We start from the raw sequence: 23,026 nt of genomic DNA, 5'->3' as shown, positions 1-23,026 counted from the left end.
AATATGCTTTGAACATAAAAAAATATTTACTTTCAGGTAAATAAAAATACCATAATATTTTCCAATCTGTCACCCTGCTTTTAGAACCTGTGTTGGCAGTTTTAAGTATTATAATGCAGTAAACCACATCACTGACATAAACAGATGAAAGCTGTATCATTCCTATTTTTAAAAACTAGACTCATAAATATGATATTGAGAGTGAAATCTAAATTTTACTTACATTATTTTATGCATACTCACACCTTTTCTCAATTACTTAGTAGTAATTCTTTTCCCATTATCTTATGTGATATGTTCGATAGTAAACTCTTCACAAATAGTTGGATCAACTGCTGAAAATTTTATTTTGTTCCCTTCATCGCTTTTCTGCTTTTAATAACACATTTTGCCATTGTATATTATATATTCTTTATTTGGGATAATTACTTTCTATTAAGTATTCATCGTTTCCTATCTTTCAAATCTGTTCTTCTAATCTCATCACTATTCTGTCAACAACCATTGTAACATATCTTATTGGGATTTTAATTACTAGCGCATTAAATATATACATTAGCCTAGGAAATAGCACATGGATTTAGCTTTCGCAATGGAGAACGGGATTTATCATGTAAGGAAGAGGCAGGGCACACACGGATCCCTGACCAGGAATCTGGATTGGAATCTCAGCCCTTTCACTAAGGCTGAGAGTTAACCTAATGTCTCTGCACTTCCTTTCAGTCACTCTTAAACTAAGGAAAAGCCAAAACTTCTTGATTAACAAGTGGATGCACATAAAATGCATGCACACATAGGCATAAAGGATGGACTTCGAAGTCCATCATATTTTGACTTTTCACAACACATCCGATAAACATTATATCCCAGGAAATAAAGATTAGAGATTTTCCACAGATACAGTTATCCAGGAAAAAATGACAAACTGTTACAATTGTTTGTAGTATTTGATTTAAAAAACATGGATGAATTTTAACATCAGAATTCATTTTAAAAATGAGCAAGTAGAAGGAACAGTAAAACTCTGAAAAATTCTACATATTTCCTTAATATAGGAGCGACTATAATGAAAGACCTACGCAAGGCACCCCAACAAGCTTGCTTTCAAGAAGCAGGACCAGGGACTCCAGCAGCTTTGTTTCTGCATTCTTTTGGCATGTTTTTATTTCCGTGACTGCTCTCCCAGGTGGGCAGGAAGCTGGTGGGCCCCCACGATCCCCGAGGTGCCTGGCACACCCGCTGCCTCACCTACAAAGTCACGGATGGCCACGTCCTCCACCACTGCCTGTCCACCCAAAAACAGCGGAGGGAGGAGTTTCAGAACCATTTCATTATGACTATATTGCAGGTATCGGAATTAGCAGACATGCCAGTAACTGCTGCAGATTTTACCCTGATGTTAACTTACAATGATGCCTACGCTTCAAGGCTCTTTGAAATCCATTGTTACATGTGTTTCCGTCGTAATTTTCCTTCAAAACTACAAGCACTTGCTAACCAAATATTAGATGGTGTATGTTTAGCCCCTGAGTACTATGCACACAATTTTAGTTTCCAATTTTCTCTGTTGTGTGGAATGAGCTCCTGACATGGAATCACAAACTAAATCCAAAAATATGAAGGTGGCGTTTCCTATGAAAGCCTCCATTATTCACGTTCTCTTTATTCCACAGCAATTACTTCCAAGTTTTTGTTAAATCTATTCATTCTTTGCCTCTTATAAGGCAGAAATATCTTTCCACTAGAAACTGAACTCTTTTCTCTATAAATAGGCTTGTAAATATTATAAGACAGATCTAACGTCACAGGTCCAGCTGGCCTTACTACTAGCAGACACTATATTCTAACAAATAAATTTGCATTTTTCCTTCTTTTTTTCTTCAACCCTTCCACACAGCCAAGAAAAACTGCTTGCTACCCTCAATGTATTATGTTTCGCTCCCTCTTTGCTCACTAGAAAAGGACCCTTCTCTCAGACAACCTGTTTACAACTGTCTTCAAGACCAAGACTCAACACTCCGCATCGGGCTGGGAGATAATTTTTACGTAATATAAACGGAACACTTTTTGAAAGACAGAGTACTGCCCTACTTTTAAATTACTCATATGCCTTTCAAGTTTGGCTATTCAACTTATATATGGAATTTCTACTCACCTGTTACTAGTGCATGCTAAGCATTAAGCTCTCCTCATAATTTCATTTCTTATGACTGTAGACGCGTATTAGGGAGGTGGCTGAGATGGCTACACCTGAAAACAAGAGCCACCATTTATTGCTAGCCAGCGTGTGTACATGCATCAGCTCATTTAATTCCCACAACCACCTTATTTTCTAAGTGCTATCGGAACACTCATTCCAGAGACACGGAAATTGAAACGCGCAATGGTAATGTGCCAAAGGTTATACAGCTTATGTGTGAATGCTTAACAAACAGTAATGCTTTGCCAGGCATTGTAAAAGCACTTTACCAATATTAACTTATTCAATCCTCGCAATTACCCCATGAGGCAGGCAGGCATAGTCTTTGTTCTACCGAGGAGGAAACAAGCACGAGATGAGGCAGAGTCACCAGGCAGAAAGTGGGCGGCCTGAACAGGTGGCCCGAGCAGGTGGGAGCCCCAGCTGTGAGCATCAGGGGCCCCAGCACCGCCATGGGGTTACTCCACCCTCGGAATTAACTGTGTATCTGAGGTTTCTCGTGTTCAATGACAGCAGTGGTCTGCTTGGTATTACTTTTAGGCATTCTTTAGTTTGCTACACCTTTAAGAGCTTAATACAAAAACAGAACAGTGGTAAAGTAAGTGCAGTAAGAGGGCACAAACTACCTAATTAACTAACCCCAAGTTTCTGGTCCACCAGAAAGGTGGGTCGTGGCGAGAAAGATAGATGGCAAGAAATAATACAGTTAAATGCCCTGAGTATATGGTTCAGAGAAAGTGTGAACATTTAACAGAGGCCAACTGAGAAAGCTTTCTTGAGAAAGCTAAACCTGGAAGGTGAGTAAACATCCTTTAGAATATAATTCTATGGTAGGATTAACAACCTCATGTTTGTCTTTCCCCAGTAGATTTAGGATTTTAAGAACAGGGACTATTTTTATTCTTGTCTCTCCAGCACCCAACAAAGTCCTCACTCAGTAAATGGCTGTGAGACACAGGCAGAATGTTATGGAAAAGCACAATCCAAGCAGACAAAACATCGGGAGCTAGATGAAATGGAAAAAAAATCTTTTTATTTTTTTAATTTCAGTTGCTACATCATTGGCAGTATCTGCGTGGCCCAATCCCAGGAGGTCCTGATGTATCCATGTAAACACGCCCCCTGCAGGGGAAACGCAGCACCTGCGGCGCCCAGGAGGTGTGGACACAGGCATCTCTGTTTACAGGCTCTTAGCAAAGAAATGTGCTAACCAGCCTTGCTTTCCTCGTCACTCCAGGATAGGCCATGGCTGTACTGTGGCAGCACTCACTTTGAACGTCTAGATTTTAAAAATATCATGGTAAACTAAAATAGTAGTAATCATGCTCACTAGCTTCAGGGAGAAACGTCAGTGTCCCTGAGCAGAAGCACAGACAAACCACAAAGCCAGACAGCTCAGGCAAACTCTTCCTCTACCAGCTGCTTTGTGGCCAAGAAAGCCACTTCATCTCTTTCTGCCAAATGTCTTCATCTCAAAAAGAACAGTATTATCTCACTGGGTTATTATGAACATTATGCAAATACATGCAAAATGCATACAAGACTGCCTGACACAGAGTAGCACGGAACAAGTGCCACTGACCATCCTTTCCAGAGGTAGGCAGCTACAACATGGGCCCATTCACATTCTTCCGCCAAGAATGACTGCTGAGGTTTCCCCCCAGGGCAGGGCAGGGAAGGGCAGGGCAGGGCAGTGATGAAATCAGACAACAGAGAATGCTGAGGCCATCGGCTCAACCTTGTTGTGAAATGAGGCTCCTGCCACGGGGCTTTTGACACATTTTCCAGGCTATACCCCACTCCAAACAGTGGTGCTAACGTTTAATCAAAGGCCCAAGTATAAAGCTTGCAGTACTCCCAATCAGTTTAGAATATCTACAGAATGTGGCTACATTTTTCTCTCTCTACATTCAGGGGGAAAAAATTCTCTGGTTTCTGTTCAGATCGTACAAATCTTTCGCCTTTTACATTCAGGGAAATTAAATTTTAAATACAGAAAAACATTTTGAGGTTTTCTGAGGACTAAAGGTTTTCCTCATGATAATGAAAGTCTTCTTTATAGACTTATTGCTATAAGTCTATAGCAAGACCATTGACTCTGAAGGTCGAAGAAAATTGAAAGGTAAGGAAATGAGAGGAACTGCAGACAGGAAGGATGTATAAATGAACCCCGTTGGATGAGAAAAAGAAAAGGAACACTATCTCACGTGCTTCTGACTAAAGGTGGCAAAGACTGCTTGCTGCTTAAGGTCTGCCAGCGGGTTCTTCTACATCCTTAGAGGTATTAAAGCCACGGGCATCAGTGTGAAGTCAAAGGCTTTATACAGAAATCCCATGAGTAACCTCACAGAATTCATGTGAGCAGACTTCTGTCATTCTACTTCTACTGACAAGGCACTCAAGGAAGATGTTGCAACGCTACAAGACAAACACAATTAGGTCATAATCCTCTCTAAAATGTTACAATGTCAAAGCCACCAGAAATGAAAGGGGGGATGGCAGTACACATAAACTGTTACTGTGTAGGAAATGAGGAAATAGAGTAAGTCAGAGTTTTACATTACATGCCAGTTTCTTACCAGTAATGGGCATAAATCCAATACAGACATCCTGCTTTAAAAAAAAAGCTGAAACTAAGAGAGAAATTGGTGGGGATGGGGGGGGGGGTAGACAAAACAATCTCGATTACAAAAAACACACACACAAACAAAAAACATTAGCTGATTATTTAAAAATCTGGCTGATTCTAGCTAACTATGCTCATCTTAAATAAAATACCTTTTTGAAATTAATGCATAATTGCACAATGTTCTGATCAAAAAAGATCCTTACGTTTGCTCTGCATTAAAGAATAGGAATTCAAAGTGCTACTGTGTGGGAAGAAAAAGTGCCATATTTAAAATAATCACTCAACAGGCCACACCACATTAATTACAAGCTGTGATAGACAGCTCAAATTGCATTCCAGTAGAGGGCGCACTGGAACACAGGCTGACGAGAAACTGATGGAAATCCATTTCAACAAACCAGCACTGTGCACATTCATGTGTCAGTTCTCAGTAAAGGATTTGCACCTTGGTAAAAATCCAAATTCAGAGACTTCTTGACGTTGCCCACACAGGCACTAAGTCATCACTTATATTGAGAGGCAAGGTACACGCTGAATCCACAGAGAAAGGGCTGACCTAAACCACTTGCTTTTTGGCTGTGTGTGTGCTAATAGTGATGAGTACTAAGTTCTTGTGACTTGTCCTTTCTGGACCACTCTGTGTGTGTTATTCATGAGAGATACAAGGTCCCAGGTAACAATCAAATAAAGCAAAACGGCAAACTCAAATCCCTTCAACCCTTCACACATATCCACACCTAAAAACTTTGATCACGGGTACAATATTGCTAAACGAACTTTCTGATATGCGATTCTGTGTAAAGGACACATAAAATAAGGCCACCCTGTGAAACAGAGGAAGTTTCGGAACCTCAAATTTGTGTTGAAAGGGTTCAGAACAGGCCCTCCCAAGAGGAGCCACTTTGGCATGAAAATTATTTTGATCGGGATGCAACCGAGGCCCCGAGGGCTCAAGACAAACTTTTACCTCCCCCTTAAAGAATTTAAATTGGGATCCTCACCCATAATAAAAGGTATAGCCAGAGATAACTCTATTAGGACCGATAGGCAGGGCAAACGTCTAATCACTGAATACCTATGCTTCTCACCACCTTTCCAATGACCTTCCTTCCTTCTGGAGCCCCATAGCACCTTACCTCAATGGTAGCTCAAAATGCCATACGACCTGTTGGGGGCCACTCCGTGCGGTTTCCAAGACTATGGCCCCGAGAGAGCAAGCCCTGAAAGGGGCTAGTAAGTCTCCCTAGAAAACCAGGTAAAAATGTAGGTGGCATGACTCAACTGTAACGCCAAGGGTTCCCGTGGGAACCAGGCCTGACAAATACAATGTACCCTTCAGAGCTCGCTCTGCTTTGTTGTGCACAGCCCTGGTGTTATACACTGGGATGTTTTAGTTCTTCAAGGCGTAAGGAGTGAACTCCTTACCTCATGAAATACGTCTTAAACGCCCTCTGCATTAGCCTAACAGATCTTGACCTATGACAAATTTCTGTGTTTCTTCAATTGTTATCTATAGATAATACCTGTTTTTGTATAACTAGAGCCTTTCAACACTGATTGATGAGCTATGCATGTATGATGTATATATACACCTACACACACCATCCCCAATAAAAGCCATTTGGGAGAAGGGCTTGGGACATTCTCCCCTAGAGGGAATCGCCACCTGCTTTCCCACAGAAACAGCAAGATTGTGTCCGGGATGCCTTATTTACTACCTGGGGTGAACGGGACGATTCTGTGGGCTGGAGTTTGTCCCCCATACCCCTTATTTGGACTTTGTTTCTGAACCTCTCACGTGTGTGGGGTGCCTGACTCTCATGCATATGTGAGAGTATATGTGGGGTTCCTATACATATGTATGCAGTTAAACTTGGTTTTGTTTTGTTAATCTGTCTTTTGTATACTGATTAGACCAGATGAAACCTAGAAGAGCAGAGGACATTTTTTTCCTCACCACCATGTTGTATCTGAAATGAGTCTTCAAATTTAAAGTTTGAGTGGCAGGGGCAGTAGGTAGAGAGAGCTGCCTGGTCCCAGGACTGAAGTCAAGGGTAAGAGTTGAACACACCTGAGGAACCAAAGGCACCTCAGATGAAACCAAATGCCTAAAATAGTGCCCTACTCAAAACCAGTGATCAAAAGCTGATTTTCTTGTAACTCATCAAGGAAATTAATCCCTTCATCTAAAACAAATGCCCTTGATTTCAGATGCTTCATTTACTATTTGCCTCATTTAATACCAATTAATACCAATTAACAACTACCTTCAACTGCTTCATCTTTTTTAGAGGTTTCTGTTGAAAGACCCAATTCCAGAAGTTCATGGCCACATGCCATGCTTTACTCACCCTCTGGCAATGGTCTCAACCAAGGATTTCTAACACTAGAATATGCAAAGAGGCATAAGCTTTGGGGGAAAAGAAGAATTTAAAAGCACCATGGTAGGGGGTGTGAAGGATCAGATTGAAGGGATGTTTAACCTGACCACATCATTTATAACCAAAAACCTGCAGTGCCTGTCCCCACCTAGGCACAGCCAAATAAACACTATCCGGCCTAACCATACCCTGCCCTCAAAAAAAAGCTCGCACCGCTTGCTCAACCACCCCACTGCCACGCTGCACTCACTTGCTTCAGACCTTGCTTTGATGTTACCGTGCTTGCACACCTGCCGCTCTCTCTACCTTAAATGCCCGGTATGGTTAACAGAAAGCGGTTTTGTTTTTTCAATCCTGACTTTGTACCAGTGACCTTGTCGATATACTACTGTAGGCAATTTCCACATCCAGCATTCAGGGACCTGTTTCACACCTATTTCAAAAAATCAGAAGATTAAATGAAATAACATATGTAAAAAAATGACAGTGTAGCTGGCCCTGGCTGGTGTAGTTCAGTGGATTGAGCATGGGCTTGTGAACCACACAATAGCAGTTCGATTCCCAGTCAGGCACATGCCTGGGTTGTAGGCCAGTTCCCAGCAGGGGAATCACGAGAGGCAATCATACATTGATATTTCTCTCCTTCTCTCCTTCCCTTCCCTTCTAAAGATAAATAAATAAATAAAATATTAAAAAAAAGAAATGACAGTGTAGCTAGCACAAATGAAAGCACTAATATTAGTGCTTCCCCAGACCCTTCCACATCTGTTGAACTCCTACTCACCCTTCAAACCCCAGTTTAAATAATTGTTTCTGTAAGACCTCCTTAGTTCTGTGTTCTACTTACTTCCTCCCTCCCCAAAAGAATCAACTACCCATGGCACTTAAAGAAACCTTCACTGCATTTTAATTGCTTGTGGATGGTCTCTCTGTTCCATTAGATAATGAAAACCTCCAGGGTGGGACTTTTATCTAATGGCTGCCTATTTCAAATCTGACAGAATCAATAATGGAAGCGTAATTAGCAGTTGCTGAATAGAAAAAAAGGATTTCTTCACAGTGTTACAAACTAAAACTCTTAGATGGCCTTTCAAATATTTTATTTAAAAATTATTTTAAAAAGAACAATCCTAACTTAAAGTGGTACCCTACCAGTGACAGAATTATTTTCCTATTTCTGCTTACTATTCATTCATTTAATTCATTTCTTTAACAAGTGCCTCCTTACAGGCTAGGAATATAGCAGTGAACAAAATGAACACAGAACCCTGTCTGTCCAAGTGGGCTTTGTATTTAAAAGTAAATGCGTGAAAGAAATTACTGTATCAATACAAACTTGTCAACATTAAACTAAGTATCAAAAAGACAAAGAAGAAAAAAAACCCTCCTGACCACACATAAAAGTGTACTTAAAAAGGAAACATGAAATCAACCCAGATTTAGTCTATCACACAAACAAAGCTGGTTTGGTCTTCCTAAAAAAATGTTCATGTGTGGGACCCTTTTCCTTGTAGCTAAAAATAATTCCTGTGACCTTTTGGGAGGTTAGTCATCGTTGTGAGTTTTAAGGATCTTACATGTCCATCCTTCCCCATGGATCCTAATCCGCAGTGTGCTGCTGCTCAACCTGGAGTATTTTAAAGACTGTTTGGGACCTTCAAACATTCTTCATTTTATGATTAACGAAGTTTTCTGAGATTCTGTGTTGTAGGTTCTATTCTAAGGGGTGCTTTCCCCAGGACTACCATAGACCTTAGTTACCCGGACTGAACCAGGACCAAGTCCCACTTGGGTGTGCAGTCAGGCAAGACCCTAGGCACCACAGGACCAGGCTGTGAGACACGGAAGTGCCCACAGTTCCTGGGCACCAACGTTTCCAGTTTGGTTGCTTCATCCTCTCTGTTGCATCCAGCCTGATACCCAAGCACACTCTATGCTTTCCTTTCTTCATTCATTCCCCTGGCATAGATGGTCCATCTCTCATTTCTACTGTTAACATACTCCTTATCAACAAATTATTTCCATCAGGAAAAGCTTCTGGCTTTTTCCTCTGCTCAGGGTAACCTTTACCCTTTTGAAGTCATCAGCCCTGAGAGCCTTCTTCATGGAGCTTAGCAAGTCCTATCCTGCTTTAGCCCCACCCCGCCGCCCTTACTGGGGTCTAAACACCCCCCATCTGAAAACATCCTTACACCCAACAGGGGCTCAACTTTCCTAACAGATCAAAGAGTCAATATAATAAGCAAACACCTGGTACTTGCCAAAGCTAAATACTAGGAAGCTTCATTGAGAGATCTCTGCAAAACATTGTTCAACTTCAAAATCACAAATAAGATTCACTTTCACTGAAGAAACCTATGTGAAGAAACAAAAAACATGACCTGGTCCCCCAAGCAGAGAATGCCAAGAAAAAGCACCCTGACCATTTGACTTGAACACCAAGCTATTCATTGAATGGTCCCAAGAGCACAGGTAGGTCTCATAAAAGAGGTTTCACTTCCACCGTACTTTTGGTCATTTTGGACTTTAAATGTGCAAACTTAACATTTTACTGAAAGCCTTGGCCTGCTTCACTAATTAACAGTGCAATTACTAATCAAATAAGAGGGAGGTCTGTAATGACAGCTTTGGAATAAAAAATGCAGTAAACCAGGGTTTTCTCACGGTTCCTACATGTGAAGCTGTTAAACGGGGCTGTTTCCCTTGAGAGCCCACAGGGAAGGGCAGAAAAGCATAAATGTCAAACAAGTGGTGAATGGACAGACCATCAGGAGCCCCGGGTTGAAAGGGCTTTCATCAAGTCCCAGCCACAGGGAAGAAATACATCAAATGCACCCTAAAAGAAACAAACACTGAATTATGAAGTGGAACATTGAAAAAGTATCAGCGGTGCGTCTTGGGAAAACTACCAGTGAGACTGAACTCTCAACCCCCTACTTTCTCTCAAAAGTGCTTTCTAATAATATTGACCGCATTCCAAATAGCTATGTCTGCCAAGAACTCGCAAACCGTACTTGCCCTGCTCAGCAACAAGAGTGAAAAATCAATGCCAAGGGAACAGTAATCCCTTATTTTTTAAAAGTAAACTGCAAATATCTATCTTGCTGGGCATTTATCCACAGAGGGAATAGCTCCTAAATGAATTTAGGAAGTGAGCATGGCCTTTAATAGATAACTTGGTTCCCAAAAGGAAGTCAGGAGAGGCAGAGAATAGGTGAGTATAGATTTAAAGGAAAAAGTTAGAAAACCAGAGAGGCAAGGAATTCACTCCAGGAAAAGATGAAAGCAGAAGACAATACAAAAAGTAAAAGCACAAAGAGAAAAATGTTTATACTCCACCTAAAGATAAATGATTAGAGAAGGAAAGAGAAGTGGTAGCAGAGAATATTTAAGTTCAGAATTACTTAACTTTAAAATTAACTTACTGTGACTTTCAGACTGATTGGGTTCGGAGTCTGGAATTCTAAAAAAGGAAAGGAGGTAGCAGGGAGGAAACAAACGGAGACATTTCAGGAAAAGAAAGAGACCCTCCCTCACCGGCTGTGTAGCGGCATCAGGTAGGGCTGGATCAAGGGGGAAAAAACCCGCTGGTCAAGACAGGGGTCGTTGTTAAGTGCCCACAGGCAACAATCCCCGCGATTCACGTGGGCTCGGGGCGGGGGAGCTACACTAACTCACTCCCTTCCTCTCCAACCCCCGAGAGACCCTTAGAGACGAAACTAACTGATGCGCTCTCTCCCAGCAAGAGCCGTGGAGCGAGTTCACCCCGACCTGGCCAGACAGACGGGGACCTCGGAGGCGCAAAAGGAACGCAGCGCCCTGGACCAAGAGCGGTGACGCCAGGGGCCCCGGGGGGCGCTTCCCAGAGCCCGAACTCACCGATGCCAAGTCCTACGACCAGGCGGCCGGCGAGCAGGGTCTCCTTGCCGTTCGCTGCAGCCAGCACCGCGGAGCCGGCGGTGAAGAGCGCGCTGGCGAGCAGGATGGCGGCCCGGCGGCCGAAGACGCCGTTGAGGGCCCCGCCGGCCAGCGCCGAGACGGCGGCCGCCCCCACCGTGCTGGACACCAGCAGCTCCTGCCACAGCGCGTCCAGGCTGAGCTGCCGCTTGAGCAGCAGCATGGCCCCCGACACCACCCCGGTGTCATAGCCGAACAGGAAGCCGCCCAACGCGGAGAAGACAGCCACCACGTACACGAAGGCGGGGGTCTCGTCCTGCTGGAACTGCTGCCGCGCCGCGCGCTCCAGGTCCCCGACGCCGCCGCCCGCGCCCGCACTCTGCAGGCTGCTGCTCGACTCGGCGGCCGCCAGGAGGCTGCGCTCCCCGGCCGCGCTCGCCGCGTCCGGCTCCTGCTGCTTCCTGCGCCGCTCGCCCTGGAGGCTGCTCAGACTCCGCAGCGTGTACTCCACATTCTCGCTCGCCTTGCGGGACATAGGGCAGCAGGGGCCCGGGGCTTCCCGGGGGGACGAGGCTCCGCGGGCCGGCGCCCTCGGAGGGCTGGACAGCCTGTGCTGTAGGAGCGACCGCCGCCGCCTTCCTCCTCCTGGCTCCCGCTCCGGACGCCACGGCAGCAGCCGCCGCCGCGACCGCTCTGGGGAGAAAGTTGCTGCCAGCTGAGATCCGGCGTTGCGGAGTTGAAGGCTGGCGGGTCTCAATCGAGACTCACGCCCCGCTCTTGCCGAGCTGGCGTTGCAGAGCGGGCGGGAGGCGGGACCTCGGGTCACGTGCAGCCCGGGACGAGCGGGGCGGAGCCCCGGAGGTGCTCCGCCCACTCCCTAGGCGGGGCCGGGTGCAGCCGGGGCCCGGTTCAGCCCGCTCAGGAACGCACCCCCGGGTCGAGGGCTACCTTTGACCTAGGATGTTCCATTTAGAGCTCGGGCATCTCCGAGGAATTAACCCTGGCCCGGGGGCTGCCGCTGGGAAGCAGGCCGGAGTGGGAATGCCAGGCAGTAGGCTTCCACACCGGGGAAACTGGCTACAATGACTGCAGCGTTTGGGAGGCGAGGGAGAAAACCCCTTAAAACATCCTGACCCACCTTCTGCCAGCCTAGGGATGGCCGTGGCTGGAAAGGGCCTATGAAAAAAGAAAGGTTTTATATACATATATCTTGATGTGGCACATAGCAAGTACTCTTCATTTTATAATATTGTGACATAAATGTTGCAAAGAAATTCAACACTGTGTTCTCCCATTTGTATAAAGATTTTTCTTTCATCTCCAATCCCTCCTCGATTTATGCTCATTTTAAACACATGGTTTATCTTGATTCCTTGAGGACAGAAACCGTGTCACTCCCCAGGTGAATCCCAAAACTATGGATCCTTGATTGTAAAAGAAAATTCACATTTATCCCTTCCATTCTTTCATTAACCAGGTAGTTCGCAGTGGTAGAAAGTAACCCCAAGAATCTGATTTGTGATTTAATAGAAAAACTTCACCTCCTTCCCCCAACATGCGTACCCAAAGGAAAGATGTCTTCTCAGCTGAGAAGTCCCCACTGCTGCCTCCCTTTTGCAGGAGCAATTTGAACTACTTCCTCTGCAAAACATTTTTTGCAACCATTTTTTAACTGATGAGTTAATTGCCCATTGTTCGTTTGTATGCCCCTTTGATTTAAATCACTTGTCAATCATTCCAAACAGTTTCACTTCAGAAGAGAAACGTGACTTTGGCTCTCTCATTTACTTTCATTCTTCAGGCTGAGGATAAAAAGTAAAGCATTACATGACAGTATTCCTTACTATTTCGGTGCCCTTTTATTTCCTTTATTTGAGCAAAAGATTCCTTAGCTTGAGTCCTGTTTTCATGTAGTCCAAAACCTTCTTCTCCTGGAGAAAATGATTTTGTCGTCTCTGTTTTAATAGTTATATTAGAATTTGTCAAAATTGCTCTTACATGGATTATCAGTCATGATTATCTCCCATAATATAGCACTTTCCTTTCCAGCAACAAAGAAAAATACATTAAAGAGTTCATAAGGCTTAATTTTTAAAACTTATTGTGTGGCTTCGAAGCAAAGCTCTATTTCTTGGCATCAGTTAAACAAAGAGAGTTTTTAGCTCTGAAGCAATGAACGAACTCCTAACGCTCAGGGTGTGAACAGATTCAGGTGAGAGCGCCTCTTCCTTTATTCCTACGTAGTAAAACTGCGCCACCTGGTGGTGATCCTGTTCACCGCTTCTGATGAGAATGGCGGGAGAGGAGATCAGCTGGTAGTACTGACAGTTCTCTTGTTGAGAGGAAACAAACTGCCTTCTATTCCTTGCAGGTGTAGTGAATGCCTTGCCTTCTGAGCATCCCCTTGTTGGAAATTCAACTTTGTGTAACGGAACACTGACCTACTTAAATGGTTCTGCTCAATATCATCAGGGTATTGAAATGCTTTCAAAGAGGTTACATCTGAAAAGAAATATGACATAAAAAAGGCATTGAGAGTTAAACAGAGTTCTTCTCAGCCTGTGGAGAAAGTCAAATTCAATTTAGCACCATAGAATGAGTCTAAAATGGGATTCCCAAAGCCCACCCCAACTGCAGATCCTGGAAAGCCCATCAGCTGAGAATCAAAAGACCTCGGTCCCATCACTCCCAGTGTCTTACTGTACAATTGTGACAAATCACTTGATTTGTTTTTGCCTTACTTTCTCATCTGCAAATGATATAATGGTGCAGCAACTACTCATTAACTAGGGTAGCAGAAAAAGTATTTTGAAATATAATTAAATGCTATTGCTGAGTAAATAATTGTAAGCATCATTATTGGTTTGCAAGGTAAGTTCAAAGGCCCCAATTATGAGTACCTTTGCTTTGCAGCTTCTTGGAACACAAAGGGCCCACTGTAGAAAAGGGAAAGAGGAGAGGGGCTTTAGCTATACTGCTACAAATCCTGAGTATCAGGCAAGTGTAACAGGGTGCAGCCAAGATGGGGGCCCCAAATAGGGATTTGGAATGGGGTTAAGAACTCAAGGTGTCTAAGAAATATTAAAAATATATATAGGATGTCTTCACCCCTCCCTGCTACAGGCTTGAGTTAAGGGGAGAGCAGGACTATGCAGAGATGTTTTGTACAGCAACAGCTTTGCATCTGACCTCTGGTGTGGTCATTTAACATATCTATAACCTTTAACTGGTTTCATAGATATGTTAAATAGCTGTGGCCAGGCCTTGGCGGGGGGGGGGGGGGGGGGGGGGAAGGNGGGGGGGAGATGGAAGTGACTTCCACCCAAAATGTAATTGGGGATAGCTTCCCCTGTTTACAGTGCCTGCGTGAGAGCTTAGAGAGGTCCATGACGTGGGGCCACGCTTGCCCAGACTCACGATGGCAGCCCAGTAAACTTGAAATGATACAGGAATGCTGGCAGGTGTAACTGATTGTGGGAGGAGTCGGAAATGGGGGTATAGAGGAAGGTTGTGGTGGGGATTTAAACCCAATCTAGGCAGCCATATGAGAAGAGAAGCATGTAGCTTTGGCCAGGCTGGGGGCCCCCACAGCTTTGGTGAGAGGGAATCATGTGGCTTTGGGGCAATCCCTTTGGTCACGTGGCTTAGGAAGCAAGAGAGACTTTGTCTGAAAAAAAAAGGGGTGAAAGAACTCTTGCTTGTGGGCCATGAGAAGGTGCTACATGGCTTTGGATTAACTGGAGATCCTGGTGGCAACACAGGTGATTGTGCTAGGAGCCTGAACCACGGACTTGTACTTCTTTTCCTGAAATACGTACTCCAGATTAGGGCAGAGGGAGAAGGAAGGACTGTGTGCATAGGTGGATATCCTAAAGGACTTTAATATTTTAATGGAGACATGGAGTCACTACTTTAAGTCTGTACAGCTTTATTTTTTTATTTATTATTATTATTTTTTATTTAATTCTTATTCAAATACAGTTTTCTGTTTTATATTCCCTGCCCTGCCACCCCAGTGATCCCCACCTCCCTCCCATTTCCACCCCCCACCTTAATTATTGTCCATGTGTCCTTTATACTTATTCATGTGAGTCCCTCCCCCTTTCCCCTATGATTCTCTCCCCTCTCTTCTCTGGACCCTGTCAGCCTGTTCCGTATTTGAGTGTCGTTGGTCATATTTTGCTTGCTTGTTTGTTTTGTTGTTTAGATTCCTGTTAACGGTGATATCATATGGTATTTGTCTTTCACCGCCTGGCTTATTTCACTCAACATAATGTTCTCCAGTTCCATCCATGATGTTGCAAAAGGTAGGAGCTCCTTCTTCCTTTCTGCAGCGTAGAATTCCATTGCGTAAATGTACCATAGCTTTTTGATCCAGTCATTTACTGATGGGCATCTAGGTTGCTTCCAACTCTTGGCTATCGTGAATTGTGCTGCTATGAACATCGGGGTGCATAGGTTCTTTTGGATTGGTGTTTCAGGGTACTTAGGATATACTCCTAATAGTGGAATTGCTAGGTCAAAACGCATGTTCATTGTTAGTTTTCTTATAAAGTTCCATGCTGTTTTCCATAGTGGTTGTACCAGTCTGCAATCCCATCAACAGTGAACTAGGGTCCCCCTTTCCCCACAACCTCTCCAGCACTTGTTGTTTGTTTCTTTGTTTATGATAGCCATTCTGACTGGTGTAAAGTGGTATCTCATTGTAGTTTTAATTTGCATCTCTCTGATAGCTAGCAATATTGAGCATTTTTTCATGTGTCTCTGGATCCTCTGTATGTCCTCCTTGGAGAAATGTCTGTTCAAGTCCTTTGCCCATTTTTTAATTGGGTTGCTCATCTTCTTTGAGTGGAGTAGAGTGAGTTCTTTGTATATTTTGGAGATTAAACCTTTGTCTGAAGTATCATTGGCAAATATGTTTTCCCAAACAGTTGCTTCACTTTTAATCTTGATACTGTTTTCCTTAGCCATGCAGAAGCTTTTAATTTTGATGAGATCCCATTTGTTTATTCTTTCCTTTATCTCCCTTGCTCTAGGGGACGTATCAGTATAGCTTTAAATAAACATTTCCTTTCCTTTTCACAAATTTCTGACATTGAGAGACACCTTTCCTCTGGTGGCGGGCACAGCGAACCTAGTGGGGGGTCCTTTCAGTAACAGGATATTGTACCCCCCACCCCCCGCCATGGCCCTGTTCTGTAACACACGGACATTCGTCATTGACTCAGTAGAAGTTGCTGTGGTGGTTGTGGAAAAGGGGTGGTGTGGTTGTCAGCAGAGTGTTGCTTTTATGTCTGTTGGATGTTTGTTTTTAATTTCACAAAATTGCATCCTTGTTGTAAAGCAGCCTAACAATAAAAATAACACAATCATTCCTTCCCAATCATCTCTTCCACCATTACTCTCTTTTCCCCAGAGATAAGCCCTCCTATTTTGTAATGAATCCTTTCAGAACTTTTTCTATGTGTGTGTATGTATGCATTTGTATGTACACAGCAAAATGCAGAGGTTGCTTTGTTTGTCTGTGTTGTTTTGATTGCAAAAGAAAGAAAACCCAAGTCAACTGGTTAAACCAAATCAAAATCAAAGCAGAGAAGGAGGATTTATTGGCTCTTGTGTCTGAAAAGTTTATAGCAAACTGGTGTCAAGTACAGCTGGATATAGGACCCCAACACCAGGATGTCCCAAAGGGGAGACTTTGCTCCAACCCTTCTGCTTCTTGCTACTTAGGCTCCTTCTCAAATGCCATGTGGGGGTCAAATGGCTACAGAAAGCTCCCTGTCTGTATCCTATTCCACTCAAACAGAAAGAGAGCTTCTTTTTCTTTCTCCCCAGCTAACTTACTGTACCTAGTTGGACCCATCAATTATATGCCCATCCCTGACCCAATTACTGTGGATGGGTGACTACAGTTTGAGAACCTGGTGAGGGCCATTCAGTGCCCACATCTTGTGCTGTTAATGGAAGTACCTCATATGGTCTGAGATTGTTTGGGGGAGGGGATTCCTATAAAAACATTTTGACAGAAAACAGGCAAATAAACTCTTGGCAATAAAGCCAACAGATTAGAAGGATCATAAGTAACTCAGTAACTAGTAAAATAACATGACATAAAAACCAAGTAAAGCATTAAAGAAAGGAGAAAATGGCTAAGAGAAATATATGGCATAGACATCAGAGAATATAAAACACGAAACTGAATTTGACTGTTAGAAAGTCAATGGTTGTAGACCTAATTGATGTACAGCATAGTGACTATAGTTAACAGTTGATAGTAGTTTGTATACTTGCAATTTGCTAATAGACTGTGATAATAGCATAGAGCTGAAATGTTCATACTAGCAAAAAAACTAAGATAACTATGTGAGACAATGGCTATGCTAATAGCTTGATGACAGTGATGATTTCACAGTGTAAATGTAAGGACAAACATCACACCAAACACCTTAAATACATATAATTTTCATTTGTCAATCATACCACAATAACACGGGGGGACAAGAGAGAATAAGCCATGGGGCTGCTGAGAATCCAAATGTTGCTTTGATGGTGTTACGTTCGGAAAGACAGCAGTGCCAGAATCCTGCCCGATGGATCATTCCTCATTTTCTGTACATCTAGCACACCCTAGCAATATCAGAATGAACATGTTGTGTCATCAAGAAGTATAAAGTGTGGGTTTCACAGCTTAGTTATGAGATATAATAAAATGTGCTTAGTAATTCTCCCCAAATCTTGCCTTTCTCTGACTTGTTCTAAGGAGGAGGGGGAAAGGGGACGGAGGAGGCGGGACTGGAAGGTAAGTGGAAAGGGTGGTCAGCACGCCCTAATGGACAATGCGCCGTACAGGTTTGCTGAGTGCAGGCACAAGAGGCCAAGGACACACAAGAATGCATGAGGCATGGATGATGCTTTAACACATATTGACCTGCCCACTAATAACCATCCAGGAACAGAACCCGCGACACAGTGAAGTACCATCTCCTCTCCCTTTGGGTGGGAAGAGTTGCCATGCCTTGTCTTCCTCAGAGACTTTTAAGAGAGCGGTTTCAAGTCAGAGGAAATGTTTGGAAACAGCACGCATACACTCATTTGTCTAGAGGTCTCGGTAAATGTAATAAAGGACAGAATAGCTCAAAAGAGTTATCAGGGTCAAAAGAAAGGGTGAAGGTGTCAGACATGACTTGAATTTATCTAGATGCCAAAGGGAAAAGAAGACATTGATGGTTCAAAGGCCTTAATAATCGATAGAGTGAAGTCCCCAAGAAGGTGGGGAGGATAGATAGCAAGATCGTTAGAGGAGAGGCCAAACCAGCCATAGGTGGGAAGAAGAACACTTCTTCCTCCGGGAAAAAGGCAAGCAAAAAAGAATAGCAGGAATGGCCCTGGCTGGTGTAGCTCAGTGGATTGAGCACAGGCCTGCGAAACACACAATCGCAGTTTGATTCCCAGTCAGGGCACATGCCTGGGTTGCAGGCCAGTTCCCAGCAGGGGACTCACCAGAGGCAACCATACACTGATATTTTTCTCCTTCTCCCCTTTCCTTCCCCTCTAAAGATAAATAAATAAAATCTTAAAAAAGAAGAATAGCAGGAATGAAGAACATGGAACTAATAACAAGAATGGGGGGAAGTTCCATTAAATAGATAAAGAGTTGCAGGGGCAGGAGTAAATCTAGGCATTGTGGACAGAAAGACCCAAGTTCGCATTTTTACTCTGCAACCTATTGTACTTGACTTGAGTAACTTACTTATTTCCCCTAAGCATCAGTTCTTTTCTGTAAAAGGGGAATAATGATACCGTATCAGTGTTTAGATGGTTTCAATTCTGAGTCACAGAACCCCCACGCTCTGTAGCCTGACATGCTACAGAAATGTATTGTATTATTGGATAAATCTGAATGTCCAGAGGTGGGCATCAGGAATGGTGTGATTGGTTGTTGAAAAATGCCATCAAAGATCCAGATTCTATTCTTTCCCCATTTGCTGCTCTTAGTGTGTCAGTTTTGTCCTCTGCTGGCTTCCTTCAAAGCGGTAAGAAGGTTTCAGCATTTCCAGGTGCCTTTTTCCAATTTATATTAAAAAGCATATACCCAGTCCCTAATCTCAAATGTAAGATATTCCAGGTAGCAAAAGACCTCATGACCATGTGTAAGATTACCTAATAATGCAAAGCATAGTGTACCAAGTTGTTGCTGGAGATAAAAATTACAGTGGAACTCAACTTTGATTGCATAATGTCAAAATATTGTTTATTGACCCAGATGAGTAGCTGCAAATGGTAAGAATTCAAAAAATTTAGCTTGGTTTGCAATTTTAGGAAATTCTTTAATTAAACAGGATCCAGTAATCTGAAACAACAGTGGGAAGTATTTGTTTCAAAATTGAATCATTAATGAAACTAGCAATAACTCACCTTTTCAAATTGAGAATTAATTTGGTGAGATGCTGGTTCTTCAGCTAGTTTCAATCTTTTTTTTTTTATCTTCACCTGAGGACATTTTTTTCCATAGCTTTTGGAGAGAGAGAAAGGGAGCAAGGGATGGAGAGAGAGAGAAATATTGACCCTTTGTGATCATTGACCCCTGTATGCTCTCTGACCCAGAGGGAACCCACAACCTAGGCATGTGCCCGGACCAGGAAGTGAACCTACAACCTTTTGATGTGTGGAACAGTGCTCCAACCAACTAAGCTGCACTGGTCAGGGCAAGTTTCGATTTTTTGGCCAGTGTTGGAAAATACTTTTCAAATGGATTTTGTAACATGATAAGCCCCTCAGTAATCACTTTGTTTCAAATAAATCAGTAGGCTTTGCTTTGCATTTTGATTCCAAATTGTAAACTCAATTGTAAAAGTGAATCTGTCTGAGGTTGTAAACATGGTAATATTATGACTCAGTGTTTTGAAATTGAGTGAATTTATCATGTTAAAACTAAGCAAAATATCCAGTTGAAACAATTTACTTACATTTTAGAGTTGGCTAATGGAGTTATGCAGATAAATTAATAAATTTCTGTCTCTATAACTCAGGAGAACCAGAACTTTTAACTTGATTTAACACAAATTGTATAACTCATTGTCCATGTAAGTTACATGACAATAACAAACAGCCAGTAGTACTTGCAATGCAAAGTAGATGGTTTAACAAAAAATTTTTCAGCAAGAGTGGCTGACCTCAATGTTTCCAAAAGAACACAACTGTAATTTCTTTCCAGATCCTCTCCCATAATTTTTACAATATGTACTATGGAATGCTTCTTATCTCAGATACACTAAATGACACTTGAGTGATGTTGAACTTGCTTTCATCTCTGATTTTTAAGCTAAAAGTCACTAAGTGTGGGACACTGAGTCATTATGGTAGAGACAGGAGCCCTCCCTCGCTACTTTCTTTCTATGATTTCCTTAAACTGGGGACTCTCAGAAAAACGTGCCTTCATCAGCACAGTCAAAGAAGTTTTATCTCCAAGTCAGCCCACAGTTAAAGAAGAGTGTTCTCAGTAAATGAGAGCTGGCCCTGTGTTTGCCTGTTCACCCCTGAGTCTCCAACACGTTGCTGAAACAAATTGGGGCTTAAAATATATTGAGTGAGCGCATGCTATCAGTATGGAATCTGACTTGGGTAGACAGGTCATTGCTTTCCACATCTTCCTATAATATGATGAATGAATGAATGATACAAGTGTTCATGTATGAAGTCATATGACCTGACTCCACCCTCATTCACAGCTCAGGCAGTGCCAGATATTAGCAGATGAAACAAAGCACTTTTTTTTGGTAAGAAATACATAGCACAGACTATAGATTTCAGCAGAAGTAAATACACTATTTCTTAAGCATTTACTTTATACAAAGCACTTCTCTTTGCACTCTCCTCAATTGTTTTCATTCCCAGTGGGAGAACACTGCATGTTAATATATAAAATAGCTGATCATATAAATCATAATGCACCAAACTACTAAAAGTGACAGAATTCTGATTGAGTTCAGGGGAGGAGAGAGAAGACATCAATTTCTTAAAATTTAAATTTTACAAAAAATAAAATAATATTTTTCTCCTGCTGATAGCTACGACAGAAAAGAAAACAAAATTGTTACAATAGAATTATTCTTATTCTTCATTCGCACCTAAATTGTTGATAAAATGTTAACTGTCCAAACTAAAGAATAGGTAATGGAGTTTTCCTTGAGTTTACAATCTACTTAGTTTTTATATTTATCTGGCCTATTATTGATCACTATCTGATTTGTCGTTTATTTGGGGAGCCTTAGATCACATGTGGGAACACACAGCTTCTGTGCACTATCTCCAAATTAATGAACACTCTACCCAGGTACTAACCAGACACCCGATTACCCTGTGTATCATTCTGTGGTTTTGCATATTGTTCTGGAAAACAAAGTTTAATTAAAGAAATTGCATAAACCCCAAACAGAATAAAAATACATACCTTGAACATCTTTTAAAAGAAAATCTTGACAATTTAAAAGCCAGAAGCTAAATCAATATACATAGGAATCTCTGATCTGTCATCTTGGAAACTTACTCCAAACTCCAGACTATGGAAAATAAGAAAAATACTAACCATTTTAGCAGCTTTTCCTGGTACTGGAACACACACACACAAAAGAAAGCTTCCTGAGAAACCTAAAAAGCATTCCTGAGAATGCAATGCAAGATAAATTGTGTTTCTGAGCTTGACAAGCTGATATATTTTCATTATTTTCTCTGAACCGTTACAAGACATTTGAATGAGTATAGAAATATTCAGTGAACTCGTAATTGCCACTGGCTAATGATGGCAGATCCTCATCAGGGAGTGATTTGGTCGGAAAATAAGAATGTAATAGTGCACTTACAAGAAAAACAAAGCTAATTTCTTTGGTATGATCTTTGTTTTGTAAAACTGCCATGTATTTTCCAGGCAGGAGCCCCGGGGTAATCACAGCCGTACTCGGGGCCTGCGGGCTAAGTGTAGACTCGGCTCACGCTCATCACCCTCATGGATGAGAGATTCACAGTGTAAACGAGAGGGGGGAGCAATCGACTGCTTATACTACTCATAATTTTAAAGTCTTTGTTGATATTAAAAATAATTCTTTGGGTTTCTGTTACAGTTTAGGTAGAAAATAGCACAACTTCTTTGTGTCTTTTGTTTTTAAAAACTTGCATTCTTTTAAAATTATGTTCTAGTATCAACCGTAGTTTTTGAAGTCTTCCCACTTGTCGTAGACATTTATCATACTTTGTGACCTTGCACTTTTGGACACTCCTTCTCCGTTTGGGGAATTGCCTTATAGGTAAATGCCTCACTCTTCCGAAAGAGAAACCAGACGCTCACTTCCCCAGCATTCCTCGGAGGCAGGGGCAGGTACCTGACGGACCATGTTTGATCTTGGCAACAAGCCTGTGGTGTTTTCACCCAGCAGCAGCAGCAGAAGGGTCTTCACTGCAGCAAGCAGTGGAATTATCAGGACGCAGTGGAAAGACCAGCCTCCAAGTGTGATTTCTGGCCCTTGCAAAATGGAGAGCCTTATGTTGAGCGAAATAAGCCAGGCGGTGAAAGACAAATACCATATGATCTCACCTTTAACAGGAATCTAAACAACAAAACAAACAAGCAAGCAAAATATGACCAATGACACTCAAATACGGAACAGGCTGACAGGGTCCAGAGGGGGGAGGGGAGAGAATCATAGGGGAAAAGGGGAGGGACTCACATGAACAAGTATAAAGGACACATGGACAATAATTAAGGTGGGGAGCTCTGCGGGGCAGGGCAGGGAATATAAAACAGAAAACTGTACTTGAATAAGAATTAAATAAAAAAATTCTGTGAATGTGTATATGTTATGTCATGCCACATGTAACCTGATGCTCTCCAGAGTAATGACAAAACAGACAGTAATCACTAATAGG

General features: G+C 42.5%; 1 protein-coding gene across 1 annotated transcript in view; it reads right to left on the bottom strand.

Annotated features, from left to right (window-relative positions):
* Nucleotides 1–11,921, bottom strand: part of SLC2A13 (solute carrier family 2 member 13) — a 282,694-nt gene extending 270,773 nt beyond the window's left edge. The window contains exon 1 of the mRNA XM_037058158.1: nucleotides 11,090–11,921. Coding sequence (XP_036914053.1) covers nucleotides 11,090–11,642 — 553 coding nt within the window. The 5' untranslated portion in view covers nucleotides 11,643–11,921. The remainder of the gene's footprint in view (nucleotides 1–11,089) is intronic.
* Nucleotides 11,922–23,026: the final 11,105 nt, after the last annotated feature.

The sequence above is a fragment of the Sturnira hondurensis genome, unplaced genomic scaffold (genome assembly GCF_014824575.4).
Source record: "Sturnira hondurensis isolate 20B ecotype Veracruz unplaced genomic scaffold, ASM1482457v3 Scaffold0009935, whole genome shotgun sequence".
Taxonomy (NCBI): Eukaryota; Metazoa; Chordata; class Mammalia; order Chiroptera; family Phyllostomidae; genus Sturnira; species Sturnira hondurensis.
Note: the sequence above shows the minus strand (reverse complement) of the source record. Positions and strands in the feature narration are given on the sequence as shown.